Genomic DNA, 15,746 nt, shown 5'->3' with positions numbered 1-15,746 from the left:
ACTATTCACACACCTCTATGGACTCGATATTTATCTAATACAAACTTTCCTCCTTAACTGCCATTTATCAGCCATAAGTGCCCAAGGCTATCTCTGTCACCCTTACTCTTCCACCTTTCCCTAGAACCATTTGGAAAGTTCACCAGACAGCAACCCACATAGAAGCTACAACCACCACTCAGGTGTCGCCTCCATCACAAGCTGGCTTTTTTCTCTGACAATGTCACCTTGGTGATGAGCTTGTTCCAGAACTCTCTCAAACCTAAGGCATGCTCTTGAGCATCCATATGATCGCAAGTTAAAACACCAATTTAGCTCAAAATTCCAATCCTTGAACCTAACTTAAGCTCTTCAAATTCTGATGGCAAACCAAAGCTCCCACCTACAAATTGCACATTCCTTCATATATTTCAAAAACTATGTCCACAGCCTGGACAACTCAAGAACTGACCTTTGAAAACATTCAACCTACCTTAGTTTTGTAGAATTGCAGCAGTCAGAGTGACCCTATTACCTTGTATCTTATTACTCTTTTGTACACTACTGATTCTGTTTCCTAGTAGAATGATGAGAGATTTTAAAAGAGATGTTATGTTTTTCCAGGTATACAAGAATCATGCAGGATCTATTATTAATATAAGAATACTGGGAGGCATGAGGGCTGACATGTACTATGTAGTGAGTCAGCTGATTGCTGTGGTTTCTTATCACAAATATAAGGAATGAATTACAGTGCCTATTTATTAAAATCTTCACTAGGAACAACAGTCACGAAAAACTGCTGTTCCTGCAAAGACCTGTCTGCTATGTCCTCTATGATCACTATTGCAAAGTGGCCACCTTTGTGATAGTGACCAGATGGGAGAGCAGGTAAGCTGCGGTCAGGGATCCAAAGATCCTTCTACTGCAATGATCTTCCTATAGCCTTCAATGACTAACGCCAGCTTCAGCTTGTGTTAGCCATCGGCCACTTGTTACGTAAATCTTTGATTTTTGGAACTTGTTAAATTGTGCAAAACAGCAGTCCCCATAGACATGGAAGAAAAAGGCAAAGCAACATATTTCTACGATATTTGCTGCAATGCCCTATTAATAAATTTTAACTTTACTTAAAGATGGCAGTTTTCTGGGGATTTTCATGTAAAAACAGATTGATAACTATTCCCCAAAATGTGTATAGATTTAACACATTAAATTGATAAGAAATCATATGCTTTGTTTATATAATGTGAAAGAAAACATGATAAGTTTTTGGAGAAATAATATAAGCAGACCTGATACACTTGCACATTTCAACACTCTTTGTTAAGGTTATTGGTTTGCTTAGTATTTGTTTACTAATAGAAGTAAAATAATAAATTATATTAAGTGTTTCTATCATATCATGTCATACAGTAGAATATTTGAAATAAAAAAACCTATGGGAAGGATTATTTATTTTGCCATTGTGTTTCATAACCATTGCTAAAATCAATTTTATTTTATTGTGTAATTAGGGTATGAAATATATACTATACGTATATATCTAATCAGCAGACAATCCATGCCATTACATTTTATCATCAAGTCCAATAGATGGATTCATGCAGAATGACTAATAGTTTAGCCATAAGTCAAAGAGCTTTCACTCTGGTATTGTAATTTAGTACTGAAGAACCATTTGATTTTGTTAATACATGGGTCGTTACATAAATAGTTCCTTTCACTGCTGATGTTACTATATAATTTCATGGGCACTTTGTCTTAACATCCTGCACATGATTACTCTAAAAAGTTAAGGAGCTCGAATTTTCTATTTTAAATATTCACTTATGAAGACATGAAACTTTTCTATAACAGTAATGCATCGATTTCCCCATATTGATTGTCTTTGCAGAAATCTTTTGGTCCTCCCATCGCCAAGGGAACAGGTTGTGTTTATATAAATGACAGCCAGCAATTCTGGAAGCATGAGAGAGATGTAGGATATGAGACAAGAAAGCATCACACGTTTATAGAGGGTGAAAGGGTTACAGAGAGAAGAGACTGCCTCCACCTGCTGGATTGTGAGCTGAGCTAGCAAGGACAAGCAGTATCGCTCCCCTAATTCAGGGAGTGACGCCTATTCATTAGCTCCCAGCTCAAATTACCCAGGAAGGGTGACATTGACAGGACGACTTAAGAACCATTGCTACTGGGGAAAGACCGACATGCACAACAGCAGTTGTTGCTGGGTTATGCGATGAAACACACATTTGCAGCTGAAGAGTGATTCCATAACTTCAGCAAAAAACAGCTAAATCCGTCGCTTATCACGGCTATCATGCGCCAGAAATAGCAGACTTCAGCTGTTTGGTGTAGGGATAAACCTCAAATCAGATTGTATACATCATTTAGCGTTCTGAGACATATTTCTCATTGCACGTACTAGAAGACCAATTGTTGATCCAGCAGTGACAAGGAAATGTGTGTTTCCAACCTATGCAACTTCGACCCTGTGCAATACCTGTGAAGAGAGGGCCTACGCACTGCTTGGAAGGAGACAGGTCCTAATATTTGTGTGGGAAGATTTCTTAAACTGCCTAGAAGAGAAAGGGTTTGCTTCCATATCTTTCTATTGCTTAGTACATAAAGGATAAAGGCATTGCTCACTAGAAATCTGAAGATTCTTGCCAGTTGCTTTAGTATTGGTACGTGTGGAGTAGACTGCTCAGCATCAGTACCTGTGAATGTATTCTGTACTACAGTATTAGCATTGGAAAGGTGCCTTACTCGGCAATAGTACCTGGACAGGGAAAAGTGTTTCTACAGCTGTCTTGTTTGTTTTCGTTGGCACTGGTGGCCCTGATTGCTAAGCGAATTCTCCAATTGCTGAAGACAGTTCGTCCTCATCGTCACAGTCACTCCCCTCCACAGCGCTGTGCTGTCTCTGCCTCTCTCTCCTCCGTTGTCACCTGTTGGAAGGTCGCTTTGGGGTCCTTGCTATCTCGTACCCCGGACAGTCTCTCTGGAAAATCCTGAGACTGTCTAAAGGGGTCTAACCCGGAGAAATCTATGATTAGTTCGGTGTGTGTATCATCTTACCGTGGACGAAAGTCTGGGAACAAACCACCCTCAAAAACATGTCTGAAGGAAGAGATGGCAAAAGGGGAAGACTCTGGCAAGATCACTATCAATGTGGGGGGTACCCGGCATGAAACCTATAAGAGTACCCTAAGAACGCTGCCTGGCACCCGCCTGGCATGGTTGGCGGACCCTGACACCTCCAGTCACTTGGATTTGGACACGCAGCAAAACGAATATTTCTTTGACAGACATCCAGGTATCTTTTCCTATGTGCTCAATTACTACCGCACAGGTAAGCTCCACTGTCCAGCGGACATCTGCGGACCTCTGTTTGAGGAGGAGTTGGCATTTTGGGGCATCGATGAGACAGATGTGGAGCCATGCTGCTGGATGACATACCGCCAACATCGGGACGCAGAAGAGGCTCTGGATATTTTTGAAAACGTAGAGCCAGAAGATGGGGATGAGGAAAAAGACTCCACTCCAGAGTTACTTTGCATAGATGAGAGGCCAGACAGGTCCAGAGGTCGCTGGAAACGATGGCAATCTCGGATTTGGGCGCTCTTTGAGGACCCATATTCATCTAGAGCTGCTCGGGTAAGTATCCTTCATTAACCCTTTAATAATGGACTTGCTTTTTGAACTTCCCCCCAGTATTGCAATCATAGGTATGCATAAACAATACTCCATAGGTTTATTTTACTTTCAGTACAAATGAGGGCAAAAGTACAGGTAGATTGTTCCAGGTCCACTTCTTTTAAGGGGCCCAGTTTACAGTTTGTACAAAAAAATAATTGAGTTTCAGTTTGTAACCTATTGTCAGACTATTACCCTATTCCAATTACTGTACCCATTTATAGATACATAATTACATCTTTGCAAAGCAGCTCATAATTACTAGCATGGACTAGCTCTCAAGCTCATTTAACTTTGATTCCTTAGATCTTGCATATCTGCAATACTTAATTGAGACCCATTCCCATACATATTTTGTTTTACAGAAATAGTCCCTCCCATTGTCACATACCTGAGAGCGTAGTGTGGGTTAATTGATGTAAAGTAACTAGTGCTGAAATAGTTTCTATATAGACAAAAGTAAGTAATAGTCTAGGTATTTCACTTTGCCTTGACTGGATGCCCAGTAACCTGAATGAGCTAAAAAGTGTTCAAGAATATGGAGGACCATAATGGAAATGGAAAAAGATTATTTTAGCAGTAAATAGCGTACAAGTTATTCACATACATCTCATGCAAATAAATTGTTTTGTCACATAAATATATATCTCACAAAAAAAAATCTTATTTTGCAGTTAGTGGCTTTTGCATCTCTCTTCTTCATCCTGATGTCCATTACAACTTTCTGTTTGGAAACCCATGAGGCTTTTATTGTGGACGTAAATGTAACAGAGATGGTCATCGTGGGAAATGTGACAGAGATCCTAGTGGTCAAGGAAGTGGAGACAGTGCTAGTTCTGACATATATAGAGGGGGTCTGTGTTTTTTGGTTCACACTGGAGTTCTTGGTCCGAATTACCTGCTGCCCTGACAAATTAGTCTTTGTGAAGAACATGCTGAACATCATAGATTTTGTGGCTATCCTACCATTTTATGTGGAAGTTGGTCTAAGTGGGCTGTCATCCAAGGCTGCAAGAGATGTCCTGGGATTTCTGCGTGTAGTACGCTTTGTCAGAATTTTACGTATCTTCAAGCTAACAAGACATTTTGTTGGGTTGAGGGTTTTGGGGCACACACTTCGGGCCAGCACTAATGAATTTCTGCTTTTAATCATCTTTTTGGCTTTAGGGGTTCTCATTTTTGCCACCATGATCTATTATGCTGAGCGGATAGGTGCTAGCTCATCAGACCCAACTGGAAGCAACCACACACATTTCAAGAACATCCCCATAGGGTTCTGGTGGGCAGTGGTAACCATGACCACACTTGGGTATGGAGACATGTATCCACAGACCTGGTCTGGCATGCTGGTGGGTGCCTTGTGTGCCCTAGCTGGAGTGCTTACCATTGCCATGCCTGTTCCTGTCATTGTGAATAATTTTGGAATGTATTATTCTCTTGCTATGGCCAAACAAAAGCTTCCAAAGAAGAAAAAGAAACATGTCCCTAAACCCACTCAGTTGGACTCCCCAACTACTGTTAAATCTGGGGATACCTCACATCGCAACAGCACTCAAAGTGAATCCTGCCCATTGGCTGTAGAGGATGTAACAGAGAAGAGGACAGGTAAGATGCACAACAGGCATGGGCAATGAAATAGGTGAAGTTTTCCCTCGTCACATCATGCCTTTTGCTTATATAGATATGTATATATAAAGAAGATATATTCTGTACATGGGTTTTGGTTAAGTGAAATGGTAAAGGGGAAAGCACAGTTGTCATAGTTTAGAAATACTGTATAGTTCAACTTTAAAATGTAGCTAATTGGTCCAACTCTTATTATATGTAATCCAAAGTATTAATATTACTTGTTCATTTCTGCTTCATTCAGAAATCCCATTGCAATAATTTAATTTTTAATACATCCAAAAACTATAAGATTTTTTTTTCTTACTTTGAAATGTTATTAATCACTATAAACTAATGTAAATTCTATAAATCACTGTTGCCTATAGCCTGCACCTCTTGCTTGTATTATTTTTATTCTGACTAATTAATCTGCTTGCAAGTTATGCAACATTGTGTGGCCTAGACCATACTTGGTCAGTTTACAAAGCCAATATTAACACTCCAACTATGACCTATTTTTCCCCTTAGTGTAATATTGCTTTTGGGCTACAAGATGATGCTTTCTGCATGAGAAACAACACATAGAGCCTGCGAAATATGTATGCAACCCCCACCCCTCCTCACAAGTATTAGAACTGTAAAGGTCCCTGACAATTCAGGAGATACTCACACCTCCAGTGCCTTAGCTCTCTAAGTTTTCCAGGTATATTATACAGGTATATTCCAGCTTATACAGCTTTGAAAAAAAAGTGGTGCTTAATGTGGGGGAAAACCCCAGTTGAAGTTTATTGGACATTTGCTGCAGCCATCCAATTAGCTTTATTTGGCACCATGGGACTGACGCAAAGTTGGTTACACAATGGGAGTAAATTACATATGCAGAGTTGTGCAGACCTCAAGATGCAACCTCTGCATGTGAAGGCGTCATCATCACTATATGCACAACCCCATAGCAGGTGCAAAAGATGCCTTTATTATTACAAGCCTTTATTGTACTTACCCAGTGTTAGGAGACTCCTTTGCTCCCCTTTCCCATCTCTCCAGATGCAGGTGGGCATAAGTGCCGGAACGCTGTGAGTCTAAAAACGGCGCATATGCATGTGTCCACTTTCTGGTTCTGCTCAAAATGATTTTCTGCAAGATACGGTAGGAGTATGTCCCACCATGTATCAGACCCCATGGGGTATATTTACTAAACTGCACGATTGAAAAAGTGGAGATGTTGCCTATAGCAACCAATCAGATTCTAGTTATCATTTATTTAGTAGATTCTACAAAATGACAGCTAGAATCTCCACTTTTTCAAACCCACAATTTAGTAAATATACCCCCATGTCTATAGACTGCAGACCTGAACTTGTCTCTTGGATCTTTAACTAAGATAAGATTAAGCTTTAGCAATGTATTTCAAAACTAAATTTTCAAATTAAAAATAACCTCTAGATTTTTAATTACTATCCCATCATTATAAAATAATATGATGTTTTGCCAACGATTGTAGTTATCTTTCTGCTGGTTTCTTGTAAAAATAGCATGTGCAAATGTTGTTTGTGGCCAGCCATTAGGTAACCTGAGATGTTTCAAGTGAAATCGAAAAGATACTGTTACTCTCATTTGTTTATACTTGGAAGGCAGTCACTGTTTTGTTCTTACTTTCTTGCAATAATTTTTCTATACAATGTACAACAGACAACTCTTAGTGCTACAGAGACACTGGTAAATTAATATTTTGTTTTTAAACTGTAAGACAGCAGAAAAAAATCAATAACAGTATTTGCAAATCAACTTATTATTGGTTGAGCAATACAAGTTGAGAAGGAAAACACATCTGCTTTAAAGCCATGTTTTTGCTCACTTGTTTAATGGCTGCAGAATAGGGGTGTGAGTGGGAGGACCACTGAGAAGCCACAATTGGGGGGGGGGTATTCAATTGTCAGAGAGTTTTTTTTTTCCCTGCAGCGTAAAAAAAATAATCTGGGTTTTTGACGGTAATAGCGACCGTTTTTAGTTAGCGCAGCGGAAAAACTCGTGCAATTTAATTGAAAAAGAGGGAACGCTGGCCCCGCGCTTTAAACATTATGCTTGCGAGTTTTTAGGGGAGTGAAGGGGAGTTTTAAAGCGGTCATGTATAACACATAAAAAAGGTTTTGCATACATTTGCATATAATAGATATCATTACACATCGATAAACATAAGTTTAACTTTTTTCCCACATTATTATATGATTTCAAATACTTTTCAGAGGTTTTGTATTTTTAACACACCCCAAAGAGGTGCGAGATAAAACAGCATATTTTCCTGTTTTTAACGCGCCGCGTTAAAAAATGAATAGCTTTTAACTTGGATGCCTCTCGCACACCCTATACTTTCAATAGACCTTCTACTGGAGCATGAGAGGACTGTTTTATGAAAAAAAACTGAGCGTTAAAAATGAAATTGAAACGCAGGTAAAGTTAACCAGCTCAAAATGATAAAAAAACAGCTTTAAAATGACTTAACACGGTCAAAAAAAAAACTCACTGACAATTGAATACCCCTCAATGTCTGCGATTGTGACTTTTCATTGTCTCCAAGGAATGAGAGATCAATAATGATGTGCTTCATCCTTAGGTGCTAGTGCAACTTTAAGGTCTTCCACAAAGAATACCTTGATTTTGGAGAATACATCCACTACCAGAATATCTATACTATACACATCATAGTTCTTTATTCCTTATGTATAATCACAGTGTCGGACTGGGGCATGAAGGGCCCACCGGGGAACTGCAATGCTAGGGGCCCACCAGAGGGGGTGTGGCCAGTCATCATAGAGGCGAGACTAGACGCTAGAGGGGGAGTGGTCAGCCCACGAAGGACAGCTAGCACCATAGTGTAGTATATAAAGAATGCAGTGTGTGTATAAAGAGTACACAGTCTGACCTGCCCCTTAGATTGGGCAGAACAGTCACCATAAATCGGTATTGTCCCACTAGACCAGGCTTGGCTAACCTGTGGCACTCCAGGTGTTGTGAAACTACAAGCCCCAGCATGCTTTGCCAATATATAGCAGCTTATTGCTGGAAGGGTGTGCTGAGACTTGTAGTTTCACAACACCTGGAGTGCCACAGGTTAGCCAAGCCTGCACTAGACTCAGAATTTTTGACAGACTGTCCTACCTGTTGTTGTCACTTTTACCACCTGCAGCTGCTGGTTTCTTTAGTTGCTGCTTGTCTGGATCTTGGAATGTTGAGGGCCCTATTTGGAAAAAATAATGGGTACATTTAGAAGATTCCAACCAGCCCTGGCATTAAATCAATAGGACCAACAATTAATACTTAGGCCTTCCTCCAGCCACAACATTAAAGTTATAGTATTCCCATTTAATAAACCTATTTCCCTCCCCCCAGACAGCCCCTGCAATAAATCGCATTTATGTATAATACGTATAATAAATATACCTATTTCCCGCAACCGTCACTGCCATTAAATAATACATATTCACATTTAATTAAAAGCCCCCAAACCACCCCATCTTAAATTAAATTGTCCCACCTTCACCCTACAAAGAAAATAGCACCCATTATTTAGCTACCACCTACCACACACACATTACATTGCCACAAGCCCGCTGTGCCATCACACACACATTACTGTGCCCCTTAATCACCATGCTGGGCCTCCTTATGATCAGACTGCGCCCTCCATGCTGTTTTTGCCCCCCCTTCATCACCCTGTGTCATGCTGCTTTTGTTTCCCCCTTCTCCTGGCCCCCCTTAACTCTGCCATCATGCTCCCCCTTCACTCTGCCTTCATGCTCCCCCTCCACTCTGCCTTCATGCTCCCCCTCCACTCTGCCTTCATGCTCCCCCTCCACTCTGCCTTCATGCTCCCCCTCCACTCTGCCTTCATGCTCCCCCTCCACTCTGCCATCATGCTCCCCCTCCACTCTGCCATCATGCTCCCCCTTCATGCTCCCCCTTCACGCTCCCCCTCCACTCTGCCATCATGCTCCCCCTTCACTCTGCCTTCATGCTCTCCCATCATGCTCCCCCTTCATGCTCTGCCATCATGCTCCCCCTCCACTCTGCCATCATGCTCCCCCTTCACTCTGCCATCATGCTCTCCCATCATGCTCCCCCTTCATGCTCTGCCATCATGCTCCCCCTCCACTCTGCCTTCATGCTCTGCCTTCATGCTCCCCCTCCACTCTGCTATCATACTCTGCCTTCATGCTCCCCCTTCATGCTCCCCCTTCATGCTCCCCCTTCATGCTACCCCTCCACTCTGTCTTCATGCTCTGCCTTCATGCTCCCCCTTCATTCTGCCTTCATACTCTGCCATCATGCTCCCCCTCCACTCTGCCTTCATGCTCCCCCTTCATGCTCTGCCATCATGCTCCCCCTTCATGCTCTGCCATCATGCTCCCCCTTCATGCTCTGCCATCATGCTCCCCCTTCATGCTCTGCCATCATGCTCCCCCTTCATGCTCTGCCATCATGCTCCCCCTTCATGCTCCCCCTTCATGCTCCCCCTTCATGCTCTGCCATCATGCTCCCCCTTCATGCTCTGCCATCATGCTCCCCCTTCATGCTCCCCCTTCATGCTCCCCCTTCACGCTCTGCCTTCATGCTCTGCCTTCATGCTCTCTTCTTTCTTCCATTCCCTCACTTACCTTTTCTATCTGATTCTTTATTCTCTTCTGTCTTCTGTCTTCTGTCTGCGGCGCTCCTCACTGAATGTCGGGCGTGATGACGTCACGCCCGGCATTCAGTGCGCACGGAGCCAGCGCCGCAGACACGCAAGGTTTTTTTTGTTTTTTTTTGTCTTCAGTTACTCGCTCCCCCACCAACGAAGAGGGGAGCGATCAGGGTCGGGGCCTACCGGGGGATAGACCGGTCCCCCGGCGGGCCAGTCCGACCCTGTATAATCATATTTTAACCATAATCTGAAACCTTATAGCAATGCAAAAACCTACACATAAGATTGTGGTCTTTAAAACAGACAATTTTCAATATCATGTCCTTTAAAAGAGTGATCAATAAAACTGCTTGTTAATGACTCTTAAGGAATGTCACTTTGTAATATCCAGTTGCTATATGTTTTTATAATAGTATTTGGATTTTATAAAAAAACAAAACATAATGATCGGTCTCAATTTATGTTTTTTCAGTTTACACGTCTCTAATACTAAACTGTGGATGTATTGCGACAATACACCATTTTTACCGACAATAATGTAAGCTATATATATGTGTCTAAGTAAACCCCTGTCATATAAGTTAGTGAACACATGAATGAATTTTCAGCATGGCTCCTGCATTAAGTTATATACTGGAATTTACTTTAAATTAAAGTTTTATATTTCTATGTTCTATGTTATGTATAGTAGGGGGCATTATTGGAAATACCAACATCTACTACTGACACTTATTTGAAAATAAAAACACACACACACACACACACACACACACACACACAAATCATGCAAACATGTGCACATTAAATAAAATATATTATGGTAGACAAATTGTATTACATACAGCATTGTATGCTCCTTACACACTGGTGTTGTGTTAATTGCCATTGACATTGTATGTTAAAGGCCTTTGACTGTGGTTAACAAGCACTTGCGGTTGTGGTGAATGCAAGTAAATTGAGTAGGCAGTGTTGGAAAAACTGCACCGTAACACAAATGCTCCCAAAAGCAAGTGCAAATACTAGTGGATATGAGGGACCAATAGGTTATATCCCTGTACTTTTCTGCATGCTTTTATTAGTGTTAACAAATAAAAATAAAAAAAGTTGTCAGCATAAAGAGCTGCACAGATTATAAAAAGTCATATTACCAAACAATTATGATCTTTGTATTTGACATTCAAATGTACGGATAATCCTGTTTGTTTCCCACATTACAGTATAATAATAATAATATAATATATTATATGCTATAGAATTTCCATATACAGTAGACACACTGTAGTATAATATTATGGCGTTACATATGACAAAGAGCACCCGCTGCTAAGCATACAATCGACCTTCATTTCAATTCTATACAGTTTTTTCCATCTTTGGTTTCTCCTAGTTTTACCTTTACATGGCAACGGAGTACTGTAGCACTGCATTCTTTTCTTGTGAGTATGTTATTATGACAGGCATCTAACTAATGTTTAGTAATTAGGTGGCATGAGGAGAAGGTGTGTCCTGGCAAGAGGTTCTGATCTTCTTTAAAATGTCTTGCTACGGACAATATGTTATGTACTTCAAAAACTAAAAAGGGAATTAAATAATACTTGCTATATGAAGACGCATCAAGGAAAGGGGGGTGGCGATGATAGATGGTGCTCCATACTGCGTGCTTATGGTCCCATCAGATCTGGATTGTTAAATGGAGAAAGCAAATGTGCAGCAAGTGTGAAACAAACAGGTTTATTTACAATTTATAAAGAAAAAGACAGTAAAATAATAAAAACGTGAATGTTTCATTGTGTGTTCATCAAGTGTCTTTGTTATTGTGTGAGTGTACATGCATATGTGCAATTGTGTGCATGCTTTTAGGTATATCTTTGCTTAAATATATGCACGGTCACATTCCATAGTCTGCTTGCTCAGACCTAACTGCCACTGCAAAGATTCCATAGTCATTGTACTGACCTCATAGTCAGACTGATTGCAGTGGAACCTGTTGCTGACCTCATTGCGAAAACCCCATTGTCGTTGCTCAGACCCTGGGATACCTAACAATAAGTAATATATCCATGTTAACTGCTAAGGCCAGAGTTCTACATATTTACTTTTTTTTTATTATTAAATCCCTAAAGGAAAGGGCCACATTTCTCCCCATCCCCCAGGAGCCAGAAGGCCTAAAGAGAAGCAAGGGTCTTCATGTCTTCCTTCGCCGAAGTTAGGGAGGGTCCCTTGACATCCCCGACCTTCGGAATCAAAAGGCCTTTTAGCAGGCAAGGGTCTTCAGGCCCAACTCCTCCACAGCCCTTTTGCTCTCCTAGGTAAGTTTTTCCTAGTGGAACTGAGTTTTCAGCTCCACCCAGAAGGAGGGAGCCTCCAAAAACTTGGGGAGAGGGTCACATATAATGGTCTATACCCAAACCCCTCAAAAACGTGCTGGACAAAACAAACATAAAATGTAAATAAAGTACTAAGTGCTAGTGTTAATAAATAAGTGTCACATAGGCCCCAACCTTTCGGCCAGAAATGTAAAAATTATCCTTGCACCCGGCCAAAAGGCTAGTGCAAAGGAAAGTGGTGTTGCTCAAAAATGCAAAAATCAAGGTGCTGTAGTGCAATTGTCTTACTCTGTGCAAAAGGTGTGCTTAGTCTTCTAGTGCATTTTTGGCACCCCCGGCTCAGGCTGCACAGGGGATCACATAGCACCACAGGTTTCAAGCAGCTGGAGGTGATGGCTCGTCTCCTACAGGGGGGTGCCTAGAAGCACCACTGCGTACATTGGCATCTATGCCTGATCTTAGCCAAAAGGCTGACCAGACAACAACATCTGTGTCCCCATTTAGTAGACATTGTTGCAAAACCTGTATGTACCCTATGATCAATTATTCCAACACCAATCACTTATTCCCACACCCAAGAGCTAGCCAGGGCAGAGGAATGGGCAGGTGATAAGGTGGATTACCCACATATGCACCCCCAGTACCACACACACAGTGAAAGGGGGTTACATAAATTTAGCACCCCCTCCGAACACTTAGCAGGAAGGTGGTGGTGATAATATGTGGAACTTTTGTTATGTGTGGACTCATCTGCTTATTTCTGGTGCAGTGCCTCCACCCAAATCTTCACTGTTGCTTGAAGGATGCAGAAGGGATCTCCTGCCAGGGTTGACTAGGGAGACCACTTGTACTTGTCACCAAGCTTACTTATAGAACCAAACACACAGGCAACACTTTATAAAAAAAACCACCACAGCACATTCATTAAACAGATATAAGGGGAATGGTGGAATGGTGGTAAAAGGCAATTGACAAAAGACAATCACAATATCTCAAATGGGATTATTAGTTTTACAAGTCTCTATCTCAAATGGAGCCTCTTTGTGCACTTAATTGTTGGTAACCTGGTTCACATATGCAGGGATGGTATATTAAATGTGACTTTCAAATATCCGCTCTGATATTCTTCACAAGGAGTCAATAAGTTGCAATAAACTCAGTCTCTGATCAAACAGTCCCTAATATATATATATATATATATATATATATATATATATATATATATATATATATAAAATATAAATGTCTAGTGGTGTGTGTTAGTCTGTCTGTGTGTGTGTGGAAAAAATAAAATCAAGCTGCAGCGCCACTTGCTGGGCGGAGTTATACACTGACTTACTAAATTCTTAGTGTGTGTGGAAAAAAATAATTCAGAAAGGGCTGAAATTTGGTATACTAAGATGTTTTTAATTTGTTCATTTAATTTGTTAATTGTTAAAAGTGTTTATAAAGATTTTAAAAAATATATATATATTTCTTGAAGGAGAAGTGACAGTTGGGAGTGGTTGGTGGTTGCCGGGGGTGACAGTGGGGAGTGGTTGGTGGTTAAGGCCTGGGCTATGGTCTAAATGCATGACAAGAACCTTTTTAACACCTTAAGTAGCTTGATTTGACTAGAATGCATGAGTATCATGCACGGGTTAACTTGTATATATATATATATATATATATATATATATATATATATCTAATATATAAAAGCCTAGCGGCGTGTGTTATTGTGTGTGTGGAAAAAACTACTGGGTGACAGAGTTCTCAAGCTGCAGTGCCACCTGCTGGGCGGAGTTATATACTACACAGACCTACTAAATTCTTAGCATTATCTAATATATAAAAGTCTAGAGGCGTGTTTTAGTGTGTGTGTGGAAAAAACTATTTTCTCAGAAAGGGCTCATCCAATTGACCTGAAATTTGGTATACTGACATTATTTGACCAAAAAATTATAATAGTGAAGTCAGTTAACTTCCATCATCCCCCCTTCCCCCGTGGGAGGGGTAGTAGAGGCTAAATTTACGAGTTGAGGGCTCAAACTCATTTTCGTGAGGTAATTTTACCTCATGAACACACATGCTGTGTTAGTGTGTGTGTGTGTGTGTGGAAAAAACTACCGGGTGACAGAGTGCTCAAGCTGCAGCGCCACCTGCTGGGTGGAGTTATATACTACACTGACCTACTAAATTCTTAGCATTATCTAATATATAAAAGCCTAGCGGCGTGTGTGTGTGGCGATGAAGATGACAAGAACCTTTTTAACACCTTAAGTAGCTTGATTTGACTAGAATGCATGAGAATCATGCAAGGGTTAACTTGTATATATATATATATATATATATATATATATATATATACACACAAATATATATATATATATATATATATATATATATATATATATATATATACAAAAAAAAAATATATATATACAAATATATATATATATATACACACACACACACAGTATATATATAATATATATATATATATATATATATATATATAGCGGCAGGCAAGTGTTACTGCTCCTGTGAGTTGCCTGTGTGGCGGTCACAAAGGTAATAGGCAGTGGTGAGCTGGAAAGTGTATGAGATCACTGTAAATACAACAAGTAGGGATGCTGACAATGGTCTTCTTTGTCACCTTGTTTGTGTCAGGAAATGCACCAGAACTTTGAAGATTCAGAAATATCTGCACAATAGAGGAATGTTGGAACAGATACCAGAAATGTTGGAACAGATACCGAGAGCATATGCTGGAACAGATACCAAGAGCAAATGCTGGAACAGATACCAATGCCAGGAATACTTTGAAGTTGAAGATATCAGAAATTTACGGGATTCCTGATTGTGGCCAGATCTCCTGAGTACCGGCCATCTTGAAATGGACTCCGGTGCTGGGACGGTTAATACCCGGCGCCAGAGAGGGTTAAATCACTGGCATTAGGCGCCACGTGAATAAAGTGTATAAGGGAATGTTTTATTGTAAATGAAAATGTCCTTTGAGCTGTGCGCTGCAGCTCTGGGTGGGTAGTACCCAGTACTACAGAATATAAGGGGTTAAACTTCGGCAGAGTGTAAGTGAGATTAAATGAATTTAATGAAAAATGGATATGTGTAGGCACTGCAGTGCCGGTGAAGAACTAACGCGCAGCGCTGAAGGGGTTAACTCCCGGTTAAGTTACGTGCTGGAACCCAAAGTGCTTCAGCTAGCGACAGGGCAGAGACTGCTGCCTCGGGATCAGGCTGCTCTCCCCTGGTACTATTTTCAGACAGAGGACAGAGCCAGACACCGGAGCAAAGACCCTGGAAGAAAGTTTATGTGGGAGATTTAAAGGATAAATCTGTCGCCTCAGACAGACAGGCACCAGAGGGGAGAGTGGGCTGATCCTCCTTCTCCCTGACCGCTCGTGTTCCATCTGACCTTCTGATCACTGGTACCTTAAACCAGTGTGAAA

At 40.9% G+C, this 15,746-nt stretch overlaps 1 protein-coding gene across 2 annotated transcripts in view; it reads left to right on the top strand.

Moving 5' to 3' along the window:
• The first annotated feature begins 2,005 nt into the window (after positions 1-2,005).
• Positions 2,006-15,746, top strand: part of KCNC4 (potassium voltage-gated channel subfamily C member 4) — a 68,150-nt gene continuing 54,409 nt past the window's right edge. For both annotated transcript variants that reach the window (XM_075195921.1, XM_075195920.1), the window contains exons 1-2: positions 2,006-3,642; positions 4,356-5,286. In XM_075195921.1, the coding sequence (XP_075052022.1) occupies positions 3,034-3,642; positions 4,356-5,286 (1,540 nt within the window). In that variant the 5' untranslated portion in view covers positions 2,006-3,033. The remainder of the gene's footprint in view (positions 3,643-4,355; positions 5,287-15,746) is intronic.

This window comes from Mixophyes fleayi, chromosome 2 (assembly GCF_038048845.1).
Source record: "Mixophyes fleayi isolate aMixFle1 chromosome 2, aMixFle1.hap1, whole genome shotgun sequence".
NCBI classification, from domain to species: domain Eukaryota; kingdom Metazoa; phylum Chordata; class Amphibia; order Anura; family Limnodynastidae; genus Mixophyes; species Mixophyes fleayi.
This window is presented reverse-complemented; position numbering and strand designations above follow the sequence as displayed.